The sequence below is a fragment of the Polypterus senegalus genome, chromosome 7 (genome assembly GCF_016835505.1).
Source record: "Polypterus senegalus isolate Bchr_013 chromosome 7, ASM1683550v1, whole genome shotgun sequence".
Taxonomy (NCBI): Eukaryota; Metazoa; Chordata; class Cladistia; order Polypteriformes; family Polypteridae; genus Polypterus; species Polypterus senegalus.
Window position 1 is genome coordinate 69,510,702 of NC_053160.1, and position 24,655 is coordinate 69,535,356.

The 24,655-nt window shown below is 35.8% G+C and overlaps 1 protein-coding gene across 6 annotated transcripts in view; it reads right to left on the minus strand.

Annotated features, from left to right (window-relative positions):
- Positions 1 to 15,109, minus strand: part of cbwd (COBW domain containing) — a 79,550-nt gene extending 64,441 nt beyond the window's left edge. For 2 of the 6 annotated variants that reach the window (XM_039758841.1, XM_039758835.1), the window contains exons 1-4: positions 13,574 to 13,670; positions 12,511 to 12,627; positions 6,283 to 6,369; positions 3,213 to 3,309 (exon numbers count right to left, since the gene is read on the minus strand). In XM_039758841.1, the coding sequence (XP_039614775.1) occupies positions 3,213 to 3,309; positions 6,283 to 6,369; positions 12,511 to 12,625 (299 nt within the window). In that variant the 5' untranslated portion in view covers positions 12,626 to 12,627; positions 13,574 to 13,670. Of the gene's footprint in view, positions 1 to 3,212; positions 3,310 to 6,282; positions 6,370 to 7,940; positions 8,051 to 11,050; positions 11,094 to 12,510; positions 12,628 to 13,556; positions 13,671 to 15,103 lie in introns of those variants that run through there. The other 4 variants (XM_039758838.1, XM_039758837.1, XM_039758836.1 and 1 more) reach the window with 4 other exon arrangements.
- Between the last annotated feature and the right edge of the window lie 9,546 nt (positions 15,110 to 24,655).

Here is a 24,655-nt window from a genome sequence, read left to right on the forward strand (position 1 = left end):
AAATCTACATATATATATCTACATATATATATTAGGTGGGACTCGATTAAAAAATTAATCCAATTAATTAGAGGCTGTGTAAGAATTAATCTTGATTAATCGTATGTAATCGACACGAAATTTGCCCCAAATCGCAAATGTTTTTTTTTATTTAAAACGGTTTTAGTGGGCTTACAGAATCAAATAATAGACATGGACATGAATATTGTAAACTGAAGCTGTTTTAATTTCTGAAAAAAGCTTTAAACTGCATTTGAATTCAAAACAGAAACAAAAATATCATCCCTGGTTAAAATTGGGCAGACTTAAAAATAAAGTGGTAGTTTAAGTACTTTAAGTACATTTTCAGAATAGTATTGTCTTTAAATAATAATAACCAAAATTTCACCATAAAGTGCAGTTTTTCTTCTTAAAAAAAATAAGTCAGAAACATAAAAGGTAATTTGACCAGCTTACTCTTTAAACTCTGAGTAACATTAGCCAAAATTATTTTGTACATTAGGCTAAAACAGTGTGATCATTGAACATTTTGTAATTAGATGTATTTAGAATTACTAACGGTCACGGAAGTCCAATGATCCCCAGTAAGAGCCACAAAGTCCGCTTTCTGTAATGCATCTAATTTTGCTTGCTTTTCAGTGTGCACAAAACCATGCTTTTATCAAGGCTTCGGGGTAGTCGAAATGATCAGTCGTAGGAACGCGCTTTATTCCGACTCTAACATTTTTGTAGCTGTGATGTGTGCATCAGTGTAATGGATGTACCAGGAAATCATGCATTGACAAAAGTTCCCGCTTGCTTGGAATTGAAAGTGTGATTAAATGCGTTATTTTTAACGCTGCTATGGAGTACATGCATCAAGCTTCTCAACTGTGCTTGTGCTAAGAAAGGGAAAATTTTAAAAATAACGTAACATGATTCTGCTAACCTAATATTTTTCATACGCCCCAAACCAAGGAGATGGGAAGGTAAAATGAATCGGTAGCGCATACATAGTCAGTACATCCCTCTCGAATCGAACCTCAATGTCGGCGTTAGAGGCTTAAGACTCTACAATTGCGCCACCGCTTGTCTATGCTAAAGTATGTATTGTAGATCGGGCTATAGATATACATTTATATATATACCCGTATCGCAGTGGAGAAGTAGAAGTTATGAAAAGAAAAGGGAACATTTTAAAAATAACGTAACATGATTGTCAATATACAGTAATTGTTTTGTGAGTGTTATTGAATGTTGCTGTCATCAAGGATTTGATTATCATTATTTCTTTCAATCAGGCTCGATTTGTACGATGTGTTCAAGTTACATTCCGTGTTTGTCAATCGCTGTAAAGATAAGAGGTTTCATTCATCGATTAGTTCCTTACTGCATCAATAAACAGCTCGCCTTCCTTTTTATCTGTGATGTGACAAACTGCATGCACGGTTTTTTTTTTTACGCTGTCTTCCTTTAGCGGACATTGACTTTTTCCACCGTGTGCTTTGTTTCCACAGTAGCTGCATTTATGAATATGCTTATCAGACGCTTCATATTTTTGCTGCCTTTTCAATTGTGTAATTCGGTTTTGTTCAGCTTTTTGGAACTGTTGCTTTTATCTGTGCACTGCATCAGTTCACGGAGCCACTCGTGTACTTGCATCGAAGGTTCCCAGCTGTGCTGGTGCCATCTCGCTATGTCCATAGCTTTATTTAATGTTACCTTAGTCCTGGCACTTAAAACTTTCTCTGGCAGTTTCGCTGAGTTTGTGTCAAACACCACCCTGACCATCTCATCTTCCTCTCCATAAGCACAGTCCTTCACCCGTGAATATTTACCCGTGGCAGTTTGCTATTGATTGCCGCTGACGGACGGCCTTATATGGGCAGGCACTAAATTACAAACGCCAGCGGCAGCCTGTCTATGAACTTAATTTAAAGTGTAGGTTTACATCGGCTTTGTTTCCGAAGTAGCAGAACTCGCTTCTTATTGTTTCGCTGCCTTCTCAATTATATAATGCATGTTTTCTTGAGCGCTTTTTTGAGGTCTTCCTGGTTTTCTATGTACTGCGTGATTACGTGAGAGCGTGATGATGTCACACTAAACTCCCCCCACGGCGTTGAAGCTCATCTCCATTACAGTAAATGGAGAAAAACTGCTTCCAGTTATGACCATTACGCGTAGAATTTCGATATAAAACCTTTCCAACTTTTGTAAGGAAGCTGTAAGGAATCAACCTGCCAAATTTCAGCCTTCCACCCACACGGGAAGTTGGAGAATTAGTGATGAGTGAGTGAGTGAGTGAGTGAGTCAGTGAGTGAGTGAGTGAGTGAGGGCTTTGCCTTTTATTAGTATAGATTCAATCATTTTCCTTAATAAATATAGTAAGTATAATATTTTTGTCTCGTTTGTTTGATTGGTTTCTCTATATCTACTTTTAGGACTTGAGTGAAAATCTGATGATGTTTTAGGTCATATTTATGCAGAAATATAGAAAATTCTAAAGGGTTCACAAACTTTCAAGCACAAATGTATATGGGAGAAAAGTCTGAATTGGAGTAAGCCACTGTAATTTGGGGTGTGTAAGGAATGTAATGATTTACTTGATGAGATACAAGTACAGTACACAATAAACAACAATCGTTCTATCAACTATTTGAAATATTAAAATGTGTACTTCAGTTTAAGTCTAAATATTCTCGGTTGTAAAAGAAATTTCCCACCCTCTGACAAAGGTCCATAGAGGGCTAGAACCCTAGTAAAGGGATGCATCGGAATTTTTCACATGGGATTAATACATTTTATTTGATCTAATCTATTGAATAATGGTATTTAATGTACTCAATTACAATAATATAATAAAGAGAAAGATATTAACATAGTTAAGGACAGGGCTTTTAATTTAAATCTGCATTTGCTACAATTATGCATGTACCCCTTGTAATTTTTGTATTGACATTAAGTAATGCTTAAGTTAATGTAAGGAACATAGTATAGACCCAAGAAAAAAATATTGATTATGCTTTAGCTTTTGTAAGATTTTTTGTCTGAGAAGTTTGACTTGCTTTTTCTAAAGAAGGTAAAGCACAAATTGAACATATCAGTCCTGCAAAGATACATTTATACATTTAGTTTTGTTACATGTGCACTGTATGTTACTTTGAGGAATGATGAATTAAACTTGCTAAAACAGTAAGTGAAGAAAATTAATATACCACATAAAATTAACTTACTTTACAGAGCAGCAAAGACAACCATTTCTGAGTTCAAGCCATTCTTCATAAAGTTCACCATCTTGACTTACTGCTAAAGACTTTTCAAGAGCACTACCTGGAAAATCGAATATACATATACTATAAATTGGAACTACAGTATATGACTTCTTGATTTACTAACATGGATTTCTACAGCTGCAATACTGATATATTATCATGTACATTTTAAACTGTAAGCAAAAGTAAATATGAAATTATAAACTAATTATATAATTTATGAGATAAATAATCCTACTACTCTATTTAGAAGAAATATTACAGCCTAATAAAGGATCTAGGTGGATTTATAATATATATAAAATGAGAATTTATGTTGAACATGTGTCTAAGGAGTGTAATGAATAGCTTCAACATTTAAAAAGCATTTCTTACAAGCAGCAGTTCCTTGGCTTTGGCAATTAACAACTTTTTCTTTAGTTTGTGAGATTGATAGTTCTGAACTTAAAAAATAGTAATTCCTGACGTTCAATGGAATGATCCATAACACACTTTTCTGTTAAAACCACTTAATCCAATGAAGCAGGAGTGGAGCTAACACTCAATCACTCTACTGAACAGCATTTTCCAAGGCATTGCTTTTTTAAATCTTTTATTTTCTAATAAAAACAGTTTACAGATTTCACAAAAAAAGTGAATTGATTGATCATTCGGTAAAACTATAGTATTAATAATCTATCCATCCACTATAAAGCCCACTTAATCCTGTTAGCAGTAAGGGGTCGGCAGCATTAGGTGCAAGGTAAGAGTCATCCTTAGAACATCTGTCCATTGCATGCCATGGTATTTATTGATAAGTACTAACAAAAAGGCATGATAAGTTTTACTTATTTCCACTGTTTTTGTACCGTATATAAATCTGTTTTCTATTTTAAAGCTTAACCAAATCATTTAAGAAAATATTAATTTAAAATTAAAAAACTAAGTCTGAAGATTTGAGTGTTTTATTTACTGTACATTTGATGAAAATGATGTATGTGGTAAGCACTAAAATGATACAACAAAATATTAAGAATAAATTTTCTTATTCTGTTACATAGTTGTGTGGAGACATCCATCCTAAAACTAAGCAAAAGGCAAAAACCATAATGATTTCCCATTAAAAGTTGTTATGTCTACCACTTAAAATTTAAAGATGTTATACTGTAGTTAATTGGAGACTTATACATCCCTTTGTTTAAACAATTGCTATCTGTCTTCAATTTTCAGTGTGCTATGAGTTATATGATTAACTTTTTAAATAAAATAAATTTGCTAGATTTAGTAGTAGTTCCTTTGAGAATTCTGAAGACCTTCATTAGGTCCCCTCCTTCTCTGGTTCAATTCCCTTAGCTTATCAGAGTAAGATATGCCCTTTAGTTCAGGGATACACATGGTTGCTCTTCTCTGAATAGTATCTAGAGTTAACATGTATTTTAGTAGGATGAGGATGAAAAATACAGTACTACAGATGCAATCTCACTAGCATATTATTTACAGTTTGACTTAACATTTTATTTTTTACAAGTTTCTGTGCATTGTTAATGTTAAGAAATTGTGCTTCAACAAAAAAGTCTCTTTCTAGAATTTCTGTCCTGTAAAACCAGCAATATTTATTTATAGTTGATGTTCTTTATTCCTAAATGTAGCAGTACACATTGTTCTACATCAAATTGCATTTTCAGATTTTTATACTCTACTGAGGTTTGTCCAGTTCTTTCTAAATTGTTTTGCTACATTTTATTTTATTTGCAATACCTGAAATTTTATGTCATCCACACATTTCACATATTTACTCTTTATTTACAAGGATTATTATACATTTATGAAGTAGAAGTCCAAACACATGTCCCTCATGAAGTCAACTGATACTCATTGGCATTCTACCCTTGTTTGTACTCTTTGTATCCGTCCTGGCAAACAGCTTGAAATCTAAATCTGTAAATTGCCTCTAATGTTAGTAAATTCTTGCTTCAGAATTGATTTTGTTGCTGAATAGTGTCAAAAGCTTTTCAGTTTTCTACATAAATTGTATGGTATTCTTTGTTTTTGTCTGCTGCTCCTGTTGCCTGTTCAAAATATATAACAGACTGGTCTGGAAGCATACTTCACTCATAAACCCTTTACGGTTGTTTTCTTATGTCATAGAAGTGGCCTTGTAATTAAGACTTAAGAGTTTTTAATAACAGAGATCAATTTTCTCTTCTTCGCGTAGACTACAGAACATTTGCAACTTTATAGTTATCAAGTACTTCTTGAATCTAAAATGATTCATGGAAATTGCCAACTAAACGTTTACCCAGTATTAGTAAAATCCCAACAGGCTCATGCTAGCATTCAACATGCTTAGTGTCTAAAGCACATTTTATCTGTATTTAAAAAATGCTTAAACATGAAATTCATTTTTTACTTTTGTTATTTTTCCTTGGGCATCTCTAATGCTTCCTACAGTAAATAGATGTTGTGTTAATGAACTGGCCTGGTTACAGTTTGTGTGGGGTTTACAAGTTTCCCCATGTTAATACATTATTATATTTGGTACTGTAGTTTTGTTCCTACTCTAGACTGGCCTGGTATTAGCAAGTAAGGATGTGTGTGTGAGTGTGCTTTGCTGTACACTGTTGCCTCTGCCAAGGATTCTTCCTTCTGCCTGTTGTTGTAAGTATTAGCTCCGGCTACCCTTGACCCTAAGTTTAAAATAAAGAAATTCATAAAACTGATAAATTATGTATTTTATATGGTTGGGGATGTAAAATTGGCCTTCACACAAGTAGAGACAGTAGAGTAAGAGAAAAGCATATGAGCTCAAAATTGCCATATTCACCGCTGGAGGGAGCTCAAGCACTATTTGTTGCAATCAGCATAAGTCAAATAAGAGATTAGACTATAACAGAAAGTACAGCAGCAACTTTGAAGATATGGAAGTTTACAAAGCAGAAAACATTCAAGTAATTAGTTTTGCTCAGCTGCAGCATGACAAAATGTTAGGTTAAAATGACTAACTTTTAATAACAGACATATATTTTTTAGAAGTTGCTGCTAATCAACATACCTTCTCCAAACTCATTTAGGATGACTGCAATTCTCTTGTTGTGCTGTTCTGTTAAAATATAATTTAACAGTGTTGTTTTTCCAGCTCCTAGGGCAAAAATTGATAGTCAGTGTATTTTAGCAGTATAAACATATGTTCTGTACAGTATTTAGTTTTATTATAGAACAACATTCATAGTAAAGTAAGAGTTAAATATCCAGTCTGGTTTATGATAATATCCACAATGTGTAAAGTTACATAGGAATTCATTAACAACTGAACTTGAGTTTTTCTGTGAGGACAATATCAATACTTGTAAATGATATACCAAAAAGATATTTTCTCTGCTGTTTTACCTAAAGTGAAATAACTACAAAAGAATAACTGAAGATGTATTCCTAAGGTTTATTCCCCAGATTTGTGCTTTTGCAAATTCTGTCTTTGTGTGAATTCTCCTTTAAAATGACTGTAAGAAACTGGATGAAAAGAAGATGTCCTCTTTGGTGCTGTAGTAACACCAGAGTTACCAGGAAAGAGCACCTAACATTATAACAGAAAATACCCACTCAAGAAACCTTGTTAAGACATCATTATATTAAAGGGCAGATGGCTTAAAATCTTAGTAACAGAAGGGAAAGAGTTAAAGTGTGCGTGTTGTGTAGACAAAGGAAAAAAAGTTTGGCGGAGTTTAACAGGAATAAAGTTATTACAACAAATAACTGTCCAAATGCATTTCAAACCCAAATAGAGATATACATTTACATACATGTGTAACATGTTCATCGATGTTTGCAGCAACCTTTGAGTTATAGTCTTTACACTTTTTGAGCAAGTGTAGGTTATATGTGGATTGCGCTGACTTGCTACATTGTACGGGTTCCGCATCACATATCTCCCAGAGATGCCAGATTACTGAGTTTGCAGATCACCAATGGTTAAATTTGCATATACGGGCTGAGGTGGTGGTGGCCAAAAATTTCCAGAATCTGTCAATAGTACAGGAGTATGGTGTAGTTATCAACTATGCCACTAGGTATTGCTTGCAATATAGCCTTGCTAATAAGTCTGCCAAGTGGCATGATGCTGAGTCGATCAAGATGCATATTTCTGACATTTATTCTACAACTATGTGGGTAACTTCAGTAATTTTTTTTCACAAGCTGATAAAATCATGACAGGTTATACTGTATGGACAATTATGGACCAGCTCTGTGTGTAGAAAGACTTTCGTCTGAAGAAGAGGCAAAAATCACTGTACTTTGTTATTCTTGATTTTCTGCAAGATATTTTTTTTTTGCTTATTTTCTATCAATTACGTAATTGACGCCACAACTCTTTATGGTTTTCTTGCTTTTATATTACATAAGGAACTGGCTAAGCTTCTTCAGGAAAGCATCCAGAAAGAAAAAATCCTGAAAAATGATGTATTTTCACCATGGCAGCTACACACACCACTGTCGAGTTTTTTCAGAAGTTCAACTTTACCTGTTATGAACAATATATGGTTTTTGCACTTTACAACATGAGAAGCACTTCCTTTATGCATTGGAATCATAGCTGGGGCTAAATGTGAGCATGTTATAACAGTAAATGCAGAAAAACAAGTAGGAATGTCCTGCCAGTGTTTACAAGTTTACACCAATGTGACTAAACTGGTAGTGGCAGGTTGATGTGCCAACCTGGCAAATTTGAAATTATGCTTGCAGAAATTATGTCCATATTAGTGTGGAACCAGATCATCGGTAGCTGGATTAGTGATGGTAGACTTGTACTGTTTTTTCAGTCTTTCCTGTAAATGAACAACAAAATTAAGAATCAGTCTCCTATCTACAAACTTGTTTACCTAATTCTTCGCAAACACATAAGTATACACTCAGAGGAGTTCTGCTCAAGCCCAACCTCCTCCTGCCACAGTATTTAAAGGCTTATCGATATACAGTGGTGTGAAAAACTATTTGCCTCCTTCCTGATTTCTTATTCTTTTGCATGTTTGTCACACAAAATGTTTCTGATCATCAAACACATTTAACCATTAGTCAAATATAACACAAGTAAACACAAAATGCAGTTTTTAAATGATGGTTTTTATTATTTAGGAGAAAAAATCCAAACCTACATGGCCCTGTGTGAAAAAGTAATTGCCCCCTGAACCTAATAACTGGTTGGGCCACCCTTAGCAGCAATAACCGCAATCAAGCTGCTTATGATAACTTGCAATGAGTCTTTTACAGCGCTCTGGAGGAATTTTGGCCCACTCATCTTTGCAGAATTGTTGTAATTCAGCTTTATTTGAGGGTTTTCTAGCATGAACCGCCTTTTTAAGGTCATGCCATAGCATCTCAATTGGATTCAGGTCAGGACTTTGACTAGGCCACTCCAAAGTCTTCATTTTGTTTTTCTTCAGCCATTCAGAGGTGGATTTGCTGGTGTGTTTTGGGTCATTGTCCTGTTGCAGCACCCAAGATCGCTTCAGCTTGAGTTGACGAACAGATGGCCGGACATTCTCCTTCAGGATTTTTTGGTAGACAGTAGAATTCATGGTTCCATCTATCACAGCAAGCCTTCCAGGTCCTGAAGCAGCAAAACAACCCCAGAACATCACACTACCACCACCATATTTTACTGTTGGTATGATGTTCTTTTTCTGAAATGCTGTGTTCCTTTTACGCCAGATGTAACGCGACATTTGCCTTCCAAAAAGTTCAACTTTTGTCTCATCAGTCCACAAGGTATTTTCCCAAACTTCTTGGCAATCATTGAGATGTCTCTTAGCAAAATTGAGACAAGCCCTAATGTTCTTTTTGCTTAACAGTGGTTTGTGTCTTGGAAATCTGCCATGCAGGCCGTTTTTGCCCAGTCTCTTTCTTATGGTGGAGTCGTGAACACTGACCTTAATTGAGGCAAGTGAGGCCTGCAGTTCTTAGACGTTGTCCTGGGGTCTTTGTGACCTCTCGGATGAGTCGTCTCTGCGCTCTTGGGGTAATTTTGGTCAGTCGGCCACTCCTGGGAAGGTTCACCACTGTTCCATGTTTTTGAAATTTGTGGATAATGGCTTTCACTGTGGTTCGCTGGAGTCCCAAATCTTTAGAAATGGCTTTATAACCTTTACCAGACTGATAGATCTCAATTACTTCTGTTCTCATTTGTTCCTGAATTTCTTTGGATCTTGGCATGATGTCTAGCTTTTGAGGTGCTTTTGGTCTACTTCTCTGTGTCAGGCAGCTCCTATTTAAGTGATTTCTTGATTGAAACAGGTGTGGCAGTAATCAGGCCTGGGGGTGGCTACGGAAATTGAACTCAGGTGTGATACACCACAGTTAGGTTATTTTTTAACAAGGGGGCAATTACTTTTTCACACAGGGCCATGTAGGTTTGGATTTTTTCTCCCTAAATAATAAAACCATCATTTAAAAACTGCATTTTGTGTTTACTTGTGTTATATTTGACTAATGGTTAAATGTGTTTGATGATCAGAAACATTTTGTGTGACAAACATGCAAAAGAATAAGAAATCAGGAAGGGGGCAAATAGTTTTTCACACCACTGTACATATCAACTATTATTTGCCTTTGAAATACATCAATCCAAAAAGGTTAAAAGAGGCTGATGCATTCTTTTAAAAAGACAATCTTCTGTAATCTATATATATAGTACATAAAACTAAATTTCTTTCTGTCTGTTAGAGCATCATACAAAAACTACCAAACCTATTTCAATAAAACATTGCATTTATTTCCAGTATAATCTAACTTAGAATACAGGCTAATAAAATTTTACATTTTCTATATATAAATATCTAGAGAAAAAGTTGCCATGTTTGCTGAACCTTTGTGTTTTTAACCTTAATATCTCCAGAATACAACATGATGGTGACATGATTTTTACTTCAAAAGAATTTGAAACAATAGTCTAACAAAAACAGCACCAATTTCAGGTGTTTATGTTAACTACAATAATTATTGAAAACTTTTAAATATTTAAGTGAATTGAAAAAAAATTACATTTTTTTTTAATACATTTGCCTCTTTTAATGGTTGATCGTATCAAAATTTGTTCCATCTGTTCTGAATATTCATTTTATGACAAACAAAAAAAGATCATGTTCAGTGTTTGTGTAAGTTAACTCACATACAGTCATACACTTTATTGTAGATGTCCTTCTAGAAGGCATTTTTGAAACTTGGCACAGAAATGCAAAGTCTCTTCTCATGGTGGAATTAGTCACTGAAATTTTGATTTGGGGCAAAGATTGTTTTCTTCTGGGTAATGTATTTAGTGACTGCACTTGCACTCTATTCCATCCTAGACAGGATCAGGAACCCTTGTTAATATAAAATATGTAACAAATGTAATGTCCATACTGCTTTCTACTTCCCTTATAATATCAATAAATATTAATTATCTCATTCAACAAGTTTAAAGCCTAAATAATAAAAACTTCCAAAATATCTTAAGTCTATTGATCATTCTTTCATTGGGTGCAAAATGTTGACTCCAAACCTAATTACAGTAAGTGTGAAAATGTTAAAAAGTGTCCACCCCCTTAAAATAAAGACAAGTGATATAGAAGTTTATGGTTCCATGCCAGATACAAGTGTTATGCATGAACAGTCAGGCTGTCTTTATTTTATACACTGCTAACTGCACTGTATATCATCACCCCAATGTGCTTTATGTTCCCTAGCAAGAAACAGGGACTGAATTTGTGCTTTGTTGAAGATAGCATTACTAAACAGGCTATGCTTTGTGTTAAATACTCAGGTTAATCAACATCGGAAAATGAAGTTACCTTGAAATTTAATACATCCATTTAAATCACTAAAAGGAGGAAACTGGTAAAAGAAACAAAAACTGTAAAAATCATCAAAGAAATGCTACATTAAAGCATGTGTGACTACAGAAGATGATTTCTTTAGGTAAAATTATCCTAAGTACCCAGAAGTGATTTTAAACATTCTGCAGACATTGATAATGCAACATGAGGTGCAAAAAGGAGTGAATTTCATCTGATCTGAAATCTTTTAAATACAGATAGGTTTTATGTTTATATTTCTAATAAATCATTACTAAAGCAAGTATATTATGTAACATGACACTTTACAGCAGATTCAAGGAATTCAAGTACAAAATGAAAGTAATGCAACAGTTTATATCTGCATTTTGACCACAACAAAGGATAAAGTTAACTTGATCATTTTGCATTCACACAATTGTCCAAAAGTACAGTTTTAAGGATAATTATTATTACTATCATTACTTGTTATTTGGCTGGTGCCTTGATTCAAGGTGACTTAGAACATCTGAGAGATACTGTACAATTGATTTAGTTTCTTTTGTTTTTCTATATACAGCACAAGCAGGTGAAGTGCCTTGCTCATGACGATACAGTGTCAAGTAGTGGTATATGAAGTTCAAATCCTTAACCACTACACCACACTGCCTGCCTAATTAACAATGCTAACTACTGAAATGACTGTGATAAAGGTCTATGTGGTAAACTCTTACTTCTGAAATTACAGCCTAATCCAATGTTTCCCAAACTCAGTCTGTTTTTAATTGAACTCCTGGGCTAATTAAGTGAACTGCTACTTCCCAAGTTCTGTGTTTAGGGAACAATATAGAAATTAGAAAACTAAGTTTGCTAAATATATATATATATATATATATATATATATATATATATATATATATATATATATATATTAAAATGTACCAAGCCGTTATCCAGTATAGGAATAATGTATTTTTTTCTTTTTAATAGTATTTTCATCTTGATTTTCATTCTACTTTTTTTTTTTACTAATTAGTAGGTCTAACTCTAAAGTAGTTGCAGCCTTTGATTATTCAGTGTTGTTTACCTGGGTGTCTGATCTGCTCGTTTTAAATTGTCATTATTAAGATACAACAAAGGGGGAAAAACTGCACTGAGAAAGTGCAAAATATAATGAAATCAACAAAACAGAGTTAAGCATTTAAATCAACAGGAAAAGCAGAAATATTTATAAATGTCTTATAAATGTAAAAATCATGCTGCTATGCTATTCTGAATGTTGAATAAAAGAAAAAATAATACCAGCTAATTAAATGAGCTCAGTGTTATCCGGTGTTGTCACTGATTATGAATGTGGTTGGAACAAAAACCTGCAGCCACAGGGGGTCCTCAGGACCGAGTTTGGGAAACACTGGCCTAATCCATAAAACAAACAAACAAACAAACACACACAATAATGAAAATGAGCTTGGCCATACCTAAATAACCAGTAATTATAGTGACGGGTATTTGACCAGGTTGGACTTGGATTTCTTTTTCAATAGGAATAAGTTCAGGGCAGTCTTCTTCTATTTCTAGTATGTTCCTCTCCATTGCTAAATAAGGAAATGGAAAAAGTGAGTTGAATTGCACTAAATATGTGCTGCACTGTTTTAAAAATAAAAAACTATTGAAAAGATGATATAATTTATGTAACTGAAAATGGCTGTTGAATTTCAATGTGCAGACCATTGTGAAAATAAGCAGCACCATTAGCTAAATATCTAATTTTAGTTTAGTCTTTTAATAAAAATAAAGCCACCCAAAATATTGTTCATTTGGGTGAATGCATTCATGTAGTCAAGTGATTCTAGTATCACAACTTTAGCACGATTTACATGAATTAATGTGTCTTATTCTAACATTGTTCCACGATAACCAGGATATAAGTGTGGCCACTCCCACTTTGATGACATTTTTTTAGCCCGATGATAGAATAAATAAATACACGTATAAACTTTAATTCGTATCTATGTTGTCAGGTTTATCCGGTTTAACAGCGTGTTCATTCATTCAGCCAAGTGAGGTGTTGCGGGAACCGGTGCCCATCCCTTGAACATTTGGCACAAGTCAGGGACTGAAGGATGATATACTTTTAAGTTGAGCCTAACTCAGAAATGCACGCCCGTCCAGACAGCGAACTCACTCACACATTGACCTTACCCTCACGTCTTTCTGACGTGGGAAGACATGTTTTGAAAACAAACGGGGTAAACTTGAAAATTCCACGCAGGCGTTGCCTTGGCTTTGATTTGAACCCATGACTCTAAGCACTGCGCCACCTTGTCGCCTTCTACTATACTAGTATATATTCCCACACATCATTTCAGGGAAATATAAAAGCAGGCATCGTTGACAGACTGGATTATGACGGTAACGTTGTTGTGAAACCAAGTAAGCGGTGAAATCGTTTCCAATTAAAAAATAATAATGATTATCCAACACAGGCACCTTTGACAGTTATACACAAATACAAAACACGTACCACCCGCCGCTACTCACCACCCCAAACTTCTAGCAAGTAGCAAGCACCGTGCGCATCTTGGTGTTTCCTTATATTGTGTCCTCCACTGAGCTTCGTGATATTTGGTTCCGATCACAACTGTAGCACCCAACGAGCCAAATCAGCAGATCTGCTTTGAATGTGGACGAACGAATTGCAGCAGTGTCTGAACTCGCATTCGTTTTCATTACGGATAGTTTGTTGTATTTGTACGACATAATGTTTACAATGTTGTTAGCTGTTGAGCAGATCATAGTGCGAAGTGTTTTAAACAAAACTTCGTCCTCGACCTTTCACTATTGTTACAAGAGGTACTGCATTCGCGCAGTCAAATCTACAGGGTGGTCCAGATCTAATTATGCAGATCCAGATCGTCTGGATGACTTTGATTTATGCGGGGACGATTCCAGTTCGGTGCGAAGACGATTCTTCATGTCGTCAGTTCGCACACTTCTCGATGGTCTGGGATTTTTCGGGTGATTTTGTATGTAATAACTTAAGTTATAACGTAATGAAAATTGCATAATTAGATCTGGACCACCCTATAAGTATAATGGACATGGGTGTCAACTCGATGAAAAGAGTTTTCTGAAAATGAGTGGTTAAATATATATTTTTTAAATGTAAAACCCTTTGATTGTCTAACACGCCTTGCCGTAAGGAATGATGCAGCACCACTGAACGGGACGGCAGGCACATTTTTGTCTTATGTTTAAAATGGAAAGGTAATAAAAGCCAATTTATATAAATAAATAAGTGCTTATTATAAATGTTGTCACTACTCACAGACATCACAAGGGATTTTATTTATTTACTTTGTTACAGTGTTTATTATATGATAAGCCCTTGGGTAGATTTTCCAGCCACTAAAATTCTTAATCTTTTGACCGGGAGAAGTTGACGGATGGTGTTCTCATAGGGTGACATAGTAGCACTGCCTCTTTACAAAAAGGAGACTGGGCTTTGCTTCCTTGGTGTTCCCTGTGTGGAATTCGCAGGTCTCCCCCCATACTATGTGGGTTTACTTTAGGTGCTCCAGCTTCCTCCTACAGTCCAAAGACATGCAGGTTAGATGAACTGGTATTGTTAAATGGGCCTTAGTCTTTGTGGGTGTGTTCACCCTGTGATGGACTTGCGCCTTCTCAGAAATGCACGCCCGTCCAGACAGCGAACTCACTCACACATTGACCTTACCCTCACTTCTTTCTGACGTGGGAAGACATGTTTTGAAAACAAACGGGGTAAACTTGAAAATTCCACGCAGGCGTTGCCTTGGCTTTGATTTGAACCCATGACTCTAAGCACTGCGTCACCTTGTCGCCTTCTACTATACTAGTATATATTCCCACACATCATTTCAGGGAAATATAAAGGCAGGCATCGTTGACAGACTGGATTATGATGGTAACATTGTTATGAAACCAAGTAAGCGGTGAAATCTTTTCCAATTAAAAAATAATAATTATCCAACACAGGCACCTTTGACAGTTATACACAAATACAAAACACGTACCACCCCCGCTACTCACCACCCCAAACTTGTAGCAAGTAGCAAGCAAGTCTTTTCCTCCTTGTTTCCCCATGATTGGTGGGTCAGGCTCCAGCTGCCCCATGACCTGCCCTTGGATTAATGGGTTAGGAAGATGGATGGATGGCATTTTCATAGATAAGTAGACAGGTATTTTTCAAATGTCTAGCCACATACTTTAAGCCAAAAATCCATAGTCAAAAACAATCTTGAGCACTAAAATGAAAAATTGTATTTTTCTTAATTTGATTAAGTTTTAGTCTGTAATGAGTCTTCCCTACAATTACTTAAGGTTGAGATGTTTCTCTATGTATGTGCCATCCTTTATAGCACACCTGCTGTTATGTCATGGATCATGTAGATCATGCACCTAACAACCACACTACATCATAGCGACCAGACACATAAAGTGGTAGTGCCCATGAAACCTAAGCAGAAAAACATTTGCCCTTTAATGAATAGCATAATAAACTAATGTTTGGGCCTATTGGTTTAAAATGTGACAGGACTTTGGTGGTGTTTGTACCATCCCCATCAATTAACAATGACTCTGTTTTTCTTGTATTACTCATCCAGTGATTTAATTTGTTGACACAGTTAATTAAGGACATAATAGAAGAAACATTATTTGGTTTGAAGAAAGGATTAGCTGAGTTTTGTTTGCAGAAGTGTGAAAGTGAATAGTGTGTTATCTTATAGGATCTTCCAGGACAGCGTGTAACATAAATACTGGGCCCTAATGAACACCTTATCTAACTTTAGATTATAACAGTGAAGTGCTATTATTACATTCCTGATGATATACAGTGATATACAGTAAGTATGAATTAAACCATGCAGAGACATTGCATGAAAGCCCAGTGTAATTTTTAAGCTTGTGTATCAAAATAGAGTTGTCTATGAGGTCGAAGGCTGTGCTAATATCAAACCAACACCCGCAATAAGAGGAGTGGAGCAATGGATGAATTTTTATAGAAGGCAAAAGTGATTTTGAAAAGCTTCCTTTCTTTGTAGATTAGGCAGGAGAATCATTATAGCTGTTAGCAAGGTCATTACTTAGAAATCATCTGTTTCATTCACTACACTGCTACTAAACCAATTTCAAAGTCCCAATGAAACATTCTATTAATTTGGGTTTATATTATGCTTCGTTGCTACTATTACAGTCATGGCCAAAATTATCGAGACCCCTGGAATTTTCCCAGAAAATGCACCATTTCTCCCAGAAAATTGTTGCAGTTACAAATGCTTTGGTATAAACATGTTTATTTCCTTTATGTGCATTGGAACAACAGAAAAAAACAGAGAAAAAAAGCCAAATCTGACATCATTTGACACAAAACTCAAAAACCGGGCTGGACAAAATTATTGTCATCCTCAACTTAATATTTGGTTGCACGCCCTTTGGAAAAAATAACTGAAATCAAGCGCTTCCTATAACCATCAACAAGCTTGTTACACCTCTCAACTGGAATTTCCGACCACTCTTCTTTTGCAAACAGCCCAAGGTCTCTCAGATTTGAAGGGCACCTTCTCCCAGCAGCAATTTTGAGACCTCTCCATAAGTGTTCAATCGGATTTAGATCCGGACTCATTGCTGGCCACCAGAACTCTCCAGCGCTTTGTCTTCAGCCATTTCTGGGTGTTTTTAGAGCAGTGTTTCCCAAACTCGGTCCTGGTGGACCCCTGTGGCTGCAGGTTTTTGTTCCAACCAGCTTCTGTTTTTAATTGAACTCCTGGGCTAATTAAGTGGACTGATATTTCTCAAGTTCTGTGTTTGGGGAACAATATAGAAATTAGAAAACTAAGTATGCTAAAAAAAAAATATATTAAAATGTACCAAGCAGTTATATAGGAATAATGTTTTTTTTTTCTTTTTAACAGTATTTTCATCTTGATTTTCATTTTACTTTTCTACGTCTTCTAATTGTTTAATTAATTCATTGTTTACTAATTAGTGAGTTTGTAGTGGCTTTTGATTATTTTGTGTTGTTTGCCTGCATGTTTGCTCTGCTTGTTTTTAATTGTCATTATTAAGATACAACAAAGGGGAAAAACTACACAGAGAAAGGGCAAAGTACAATGAAATCAACAAAAGAGAGTTAAGCATTATAGCAAAAGCAGAAATATTTCTAAATATCTTATAAATGTAAAAATCATGCTGCTAAGCTTTTCTGAATGTCGAATAAAAGAAAAAAAAAACCCAGCTAATTAAATGAGATCAGTGCTATCAGGTGTTGTCACTGATTAGGAATCTGGTTGGAACAAAAACCTGCAGCCACAGGGTCCACCAGGACTGAGTTTGGGAAACACTGTTTTAGAGGTATGTTTGGGGGTCATTGTTCTGCTGGAACACCCATGACCTCTGATGCAGACCCAGCTTTCTGACACTGAGCCCTACCAATATCTTTTGGTAGTCTTCAGATTTCATGATGCCTTGCACACAGACAAGGCATCCAGTGCCAGAGGCAGCAAAACACCCCCAAAACATCTTAGAACCTCCACCATGTTTGACTGTAGGTACTGTGTTCTTTTCTTTGTAGGCCTCATTCTGTTTTCTGTAAACAGTAGAATGATGAGCTTTACCAAAAAGCTCTACCTTGGTCCCATCTGTCCACAAGACGTTCGCCCAGAAGGATTTTGGCTTCCTCAAGTACATTTTGGCAAACTCCAGTCTGGCATTTTTGTGTTTCTGTGTCAGCAGTGGGGTCCTCCTGGCTCTCCTGCCATAGTGTTTCATTTCGTTCAGATGTCGACGGATAGTTTGAGCTGACACTGTTGCACCCTCAGTCTGCAAAACAGCTTGTATATGTTTTGAAGTTGATTGGGGCTGTTTATCCACCATTCAGGCTATCCTTAGTTGCAGTCTTTTATCAATTTTTCTCTTCCGTCCACGTCCAGGGAGATTAGCTACAGTGCCATGTGTTGTGAACTTCTTGATTATGTTGCGTACAGCAGACAAAGGAACATGAAGATCTCTGGAGATGGACTTGTAGCCTTGTCATTGATGATATCTTTCCACAATTTTTGTTCTCGAGTCCTCAGACAATTCTGTGCTCTTCTTTCTGTTTTCCATGTTTAGTGTGGCACACTCAGACACACAACAGGAAGGTTGAGTCAACTTTTCTCCATTTTAACTGGCTTCAGGTGTGATTGCTATATTGCCAGCACCTGTTTCTTGCCACAGGTGAGTTCATACGAGCATCATATGCTTCAAATAAAACGATTTACCCACAATTTTGAAAAGGTGCCAATAATTTTGTCTGGCCCATTTTTATGAGTTCTGTGTGACATGATGTCAGATTTGGCCTTTTTTCTCTGTTTTTTGTGTTGTTCCAATGCACATAAAGGAAATAAACGTGTATACCAAAACATTTGTAATTGCAACAATTTTCTGGGAGAAATGGTGCATTTTCTGGGAAAATTCCAGGAGTGCCAATCATTTCGGCCATAATTGTAAGTCTGCCACTGGGGTTTCATTTGTTGGGTCACATTTCAAATGCAGTGTTGTGCATGCACCATCATTTATAGTGGAATCAGGCTGAAGTCATGCACCTGCACTTATATGTCTTATTATTCAATAACAGAAAATGACCACAACCACATGTTAGGAGCACCCTTGATTTTAACCAAAGAATATGCAGACAATAGAAAGCTACAGAGATGAAATTAAATGCAGTGACTTCACCAGGAATTGGCTGTAAAAGAAATTAAAATAAACAATAACATTAACAACATAATAACTGTAGCACTTCCTTTATCAAAAGACTTTAAAATGTTATTGACAGTATAATAGTTGTTCTCTACAGTGACCTGTGTGAAGGCCTGACTGAAATATCTCAAGTAAGATAAGGTAAAAGTTGAAATCAGTCTATGATTATTAAGCATTTGTGGGGGAAACTGTGATTTTTTTCAATGCCTTAGGAACTGTGACAGTCAACACAGATGTGTGTATAATGTTAAGAATGGGTGCTGCTGGACGTGTGTTTTTTTCACTCTTTTTGTTGAGAATAGGCAGTAGGTTTATTTTAATAATTAGTTATGTTTTCCAGTTCTATTATAAACTTATATTATTATAGGAGCATCTGCTATTTCACTGTCTGTATTTTTTAATTCCCCTTTACTATTCTACTATTGATGCACCTTTACTATCATACTACTGATGCACTTTACCTCCTCCTTGACTGTTCTTTTATTACTAAAACACTGAAAAAATCTCTTTGGGTCATATTTTGCCTTATCTGCTATATTCCTGTCTAACTGCCTTTTAGCTTCCCTAATATCCTTCTTAATGGTTGCCCTTTTGCCCTCATATGCCCTACGATTCACATTGCCTTGTTCATCTGTTTTTTTCCTTTTCAGGTTCTTTTTCAACTCCTTCTTAACTCTTCATACCCTTGATTGTATCCTGATTATTGCAAAATACTAAATCTAGACAGGCTTCACCCCACATTGGTGCTTTAACATACTGTGTTAAAAACACTCACTGATTACTTCTAGAAACTCCTCTTGTGCTATGCGATTTACAAGGAGAGCCCAGTTAATATTTGGGTAGTTAAAGTCCCCTATGACTATAATATCCCCCTGCAACATTGCCTTCTTAATGTTAGCAAAAAGATGTGCATTGAAATTATTGTATGTATTGGGCAGTCTATTACACATTCCTAAAATGAGGCCTCTTCCCCTATGTAGCTTTCCAGACTAATCTAGATGTCCTCACCAAGATGGGGTTCTTCGTCCAACTGAAGAGGACTTGTGTTTAATTTCTGTTTCACATAAACAGCAACCCCACCTCCTTTTCTGTTCTGTCTATCCTTCCTAAAAATGTATATCCCTCTGTCAGTATTTCTCAATTTTTTTTTGTCGTGGCACATTCTTTGTAACCAAAACCATCACAAAGGCACATCACTATTCTAATAAACACAAAAACATTTTATCTCATACACATGCTCAACTGTTTGAAGGGAACTGACTACCGGATAAGCCGTTAAAAGATGGAGCTCTGATATAAGTGTTCACAGAAACAGCACTTAGTGAGCACTTTGTACATATTTGGTCACCTTGCCTTTACCTCTCTCTCTCACCATCTGACCATGATGAAGCCAACTCTTTCTCGGCAGCCATACTGAGACAGGCATGTATCCTGTTTCTATACTTCTTTCAAAGGCCATGTGGTAGCAAAGCAAGATTGACTGAAGATAAGACAAGAGCCACCAATGGAGGCAAGATTCACTGCTACTTAGGCTGTACGGGTATGGTTTTCCAACATTCACATATTATTCTGCTTCATTAATATTTTTGGACATTTTATCACTAATACATAATTAAATATGTAATATAACTCCTGCCTGTTTCTTTACTGTCTCATTGCCTGAGGTTACAGATGTAGAGGGGGTGGGGTGGTTTGGGAGTGCTAAAGTACCTGATCACAGAGCAGAGAGTGTCAGGATTTTAGACATTTTATTAAGGTTTTCACAATAAAGTGTATAAAAGAGGAAAATAGGATCATTATAAGACCTTAAATTTTTAAATAACATTTGTTTTTCGTTGGCCAATAAATAAAGCAAAGTCTGACTTGTCTTACTGCTGTTGCACTTGTTACACCTTGAACTTTGGTGGGTATTTTAAACTTACTTCATTTGAAATGTGCTTCAGACTGTAATATCAATTTTGCTTCTATTTCCTAGCAAAATTATGTAGTTTGCCACTTTTACAATTTTACAGATTTTCAGTGAGCTACCTAACAAAATTATCTTGGAAAAAATGCCACTTTTAAGAAGCTACATCTATACATAAAGCTACATACCTGATTAGCTGTTTGCGGAAATTCTATGGAAACCTGTGTTTTCATTAATGGGTCAATATCAAGGCTCTGAAGCCAGAAAAATCCAACTTCACTGCAATCACATCAGAGAAGTATATCAGAAAAAATTGAGCTGATGTTCTACATTTAATAGTTGGAAAGTGCAATCTTAGTGCCAGTCTACAGCAACAAGAGTACAGTATATGGTAGCATGTGTGACTGCAAGTCAGGAGCTTTGTAGCTTGAGTCCTACTTTTATCCTTTTTATCTTGAGATTTTTTATGTTTCATAAAAAATATATTGTAGACAAATAATTATCAGCACAATTAGACTGTTTTCATTACTATCAAATTCTCATCAAATCAAAAATAGTGTCCCACTTAGTTCTGAAAAATGTAAGATACTGACACCATCCAGTCTTTACTTCAGTCCTGTAATAAAGCTTATATTTATTTTAGACTCATTGTGTTACCCATCTACATTTGGTTGAAGTCTAAATAATCAACGTAGACCTCACAGTTAACATGTGCAGTGCACTAGAAAATGCATATGTCTCTGTTATATGCTATTTGGAATGGGATTCATTAAAGTGATGCCAATGTTGTTGTTTCATTATCTATTGGAATGACAAATCCAATGCATTTTATTACTAAAATTGTTTGTGATGCGCTATCCGTTGAAATGACAGAGACATATCAACCAGACAGACAGACACTTGGACTCTTACACTTTATAGATGCGGTTTACTTTATCATCAGGAAGCACAATAACATTTTTTGATTTCTATTGAAACTCCTTTATTTTGTGAATCAAACTGTAAATTGATGAAATCAGAACTGTCCCTGTCTCTATATACTGTATTTCTGGAATTGTTCTTATTAGTTCACATGTCTGACTTGCTCCTGCACAAAATGATCACTCCTGTTCATAGGTCATTAGCATTCTCTAAATATCTCCATTCCTGTATATATGTACTTCATGATAGCTGTGTTATTCATTCCACAAGAAAAACAAAATGGCCTGCAGCTTGTAAGCCGTAATTACTACTAGCATTAATACAGACATTGAGCACATACCGTATGTATATTAAACTATTAAGCTCAAATCAAGGCCATGTGTTGAATATAAATTATTTTTCACATCTAAGTGCATTAATCAGTCTTGTTGCATGGCAGATTTATTTTCTAAGTTTTACTCTTTCTTGTATACACTACCCTTGTAAGCATTAAAGTCTGTTAGCAGAACATAGTACATTTTGAACCTCTTCGTGAGCACAGTAATTTCAGCTGTGTGCACTTCATGCCTATGCTGTCGTTTTTGTTGCTGGTTCAAGAAAGCAGTAAATACACAGGAGATTAAGTGTTGCTGCAGTTAAATGGCCACCTGGGACACCTGTGCCAGGTGATAGATCCTGACAATATGGTAATACTGGATATTTCCCAGATTGGCAAGCAATCTTCTATTTGAAGTTGAATCTGTATTATAGTTCAAAGATTACAACCTGACATTTTACTGAATGGCCTATTATATTCCTTACAATTTCAGAATATGCAAAATACCGTAAAACCCAGAGTTATTCAGCTGACTGCATTAACATACAGAATTATACATCAGATACATTAATTATTTTTGTTTTCAATAGACATTGGTTCATTGCCGAGCACTTGCATAAAAATCACACGCTCACATTGTGACAATTCAGAGTCACCAATCTTAACAGAGTGTGCCAGAATTTTAGGATAAAACTAGAGTGTCCAGAGGAAATCTGTGTAAATAAAATGAAAATGAGCAAACTTTGGGCAGAAGACAATGCAAGCCATGCCCAAGACCTCTTACCTTTTTCGCTCTCTTTCTCTCTCTCATTTTTTTGAGCCCAGTGTCGCTTAAAATAAGACTTAAAATCTAAAATTGGAAAATTTTTTGACAAGACAAACAAGTTTGGCAGTGACATTTCGCAACAGAGGACATTTGCAGAAAGCAGCCAGCCTCAGTCATCCAGAAAATCCTGGTTAAGTTCTTCTCAATATGTAACTGTCACTGAAATACTTCTTAAATACTCGTAAACAATAGCCAAGATCATTGCAGAGATCCAAATATGGATGTACTTTATTATAGTATTTGACCCAAGGGAGGCAGCATATTAACAGCTGAATTCTCTATGCAGTCTGGTAAACTTAGGAGAACCTTCACACAGTTCAGAGATACGTTAGTTTGCATCAGTCAGCATACAGATAAGTAGTATAATCCACAACACACCCAGTACCTTTGTAAATCTAGAATTCTTTACCAAACATCTTATCATCCAAAAGAAACTTCTTATATATAATACTAAAGTTAAACGTTTAAATGTCATATGATCTCATCATCTCCATGGTAAATATTCTGAAAATAAATGATACAGAAAGTATCGGAAAGGCAACTCAGAAACACTCAAAAACCCATATGAGCAGTTTTCCCAAACAGCAACCAAATAAGACAAGCCAAAAAATATATGAGATGGTTTTATGAACAAAAAAATATATTCTTTTTGTTTCTTTTTTAAGAGTTGCAGGGAAGGAAATTAACTACTAAGATTACTCTATTTTTGTCATAAAATCCATATTTTATTGGTGGTATTGGTTGAAGTAACTGAAACGTTTTGGTTGAAATGGCTTTAGACTAACTGTAAATTGCACAAGATTTGACATTAGGTCTCTATATCGCTATTGATGGCAAGCAACCAAAGGTATTCAGCAATAAAATCACGGCTACCAGTAATACATGGTTCGCTTACTACCAGTAAATAATGTCTCCAGTAATGTTGACAGGCCGAGGCAGAATTTCCCTTGGGTGGTCTGCAGCAGAAAGAGAAAGGGTTAGTGCACACTACCACCTCCTGGTCCAGCATGGGATTACCATCTTTCAAGCCTTTTAACAGTCTCCCTTGCATACATGTGTGATAACAGTTAATTTTATCAAATCCACAAGTTTATCTACTTGAACATCAGCTAAAAATCATTCATCTGGTAAAATGTGATAGATAGATCCCGCTATATCCTAACTACAGGGGTCTGCTGGAGCCAATCCCAGCAAACAAATCCCAGGCAGGGCACCAGCCCACACACACCAAGCACAATTTAGGATCGCCAATGCACCTAACTTGCATGTCTTTGAACTGTGGGAGGAAACCAGAGGAAACCCACGTAAACACAGGGAGAACATGCAAACTCCACACAGGGAGGACCCGGGAAGTGAACCCAGGTCTCCTTACTGCGAGGCAGCAGCGCTACCCACTGCGCCACCCTGCCACCTAAATAAATCTATATATATATAAAAATGCAAGGTGACTGACTGGATGACATATTAACGCCAAGCCTCAACCATTGGTCCCAGAAACACGAAATTTGGAGAATACGTTCCTTTTATGACATAGGGACCCACTAAGAAAGGATTTTTCCAAATTCTGCCCCTGAGGAGGGGAAAAGGGAAAAGTATGTTTTTTACAAATTTAATTATCATACATAATAAAGTAATTAAAATTTTTTGGGGAAATATAAGAAACAACTTTAATAATCAATTATTGCTGAAAATTGAGATATGAAAAATTAAATAAAAAGACCAATCTTCATAATAAAAAGTATACAGTCATGGCCAAAATTATCGGCACCCATGGAATTTTCCCAGAAAATGCACCATTTCTCCCAGAAAATTGTTGCAATTACAAATGTTTTGGTATACACATTTATTTCCTTTATGTGTATTGGAACAACA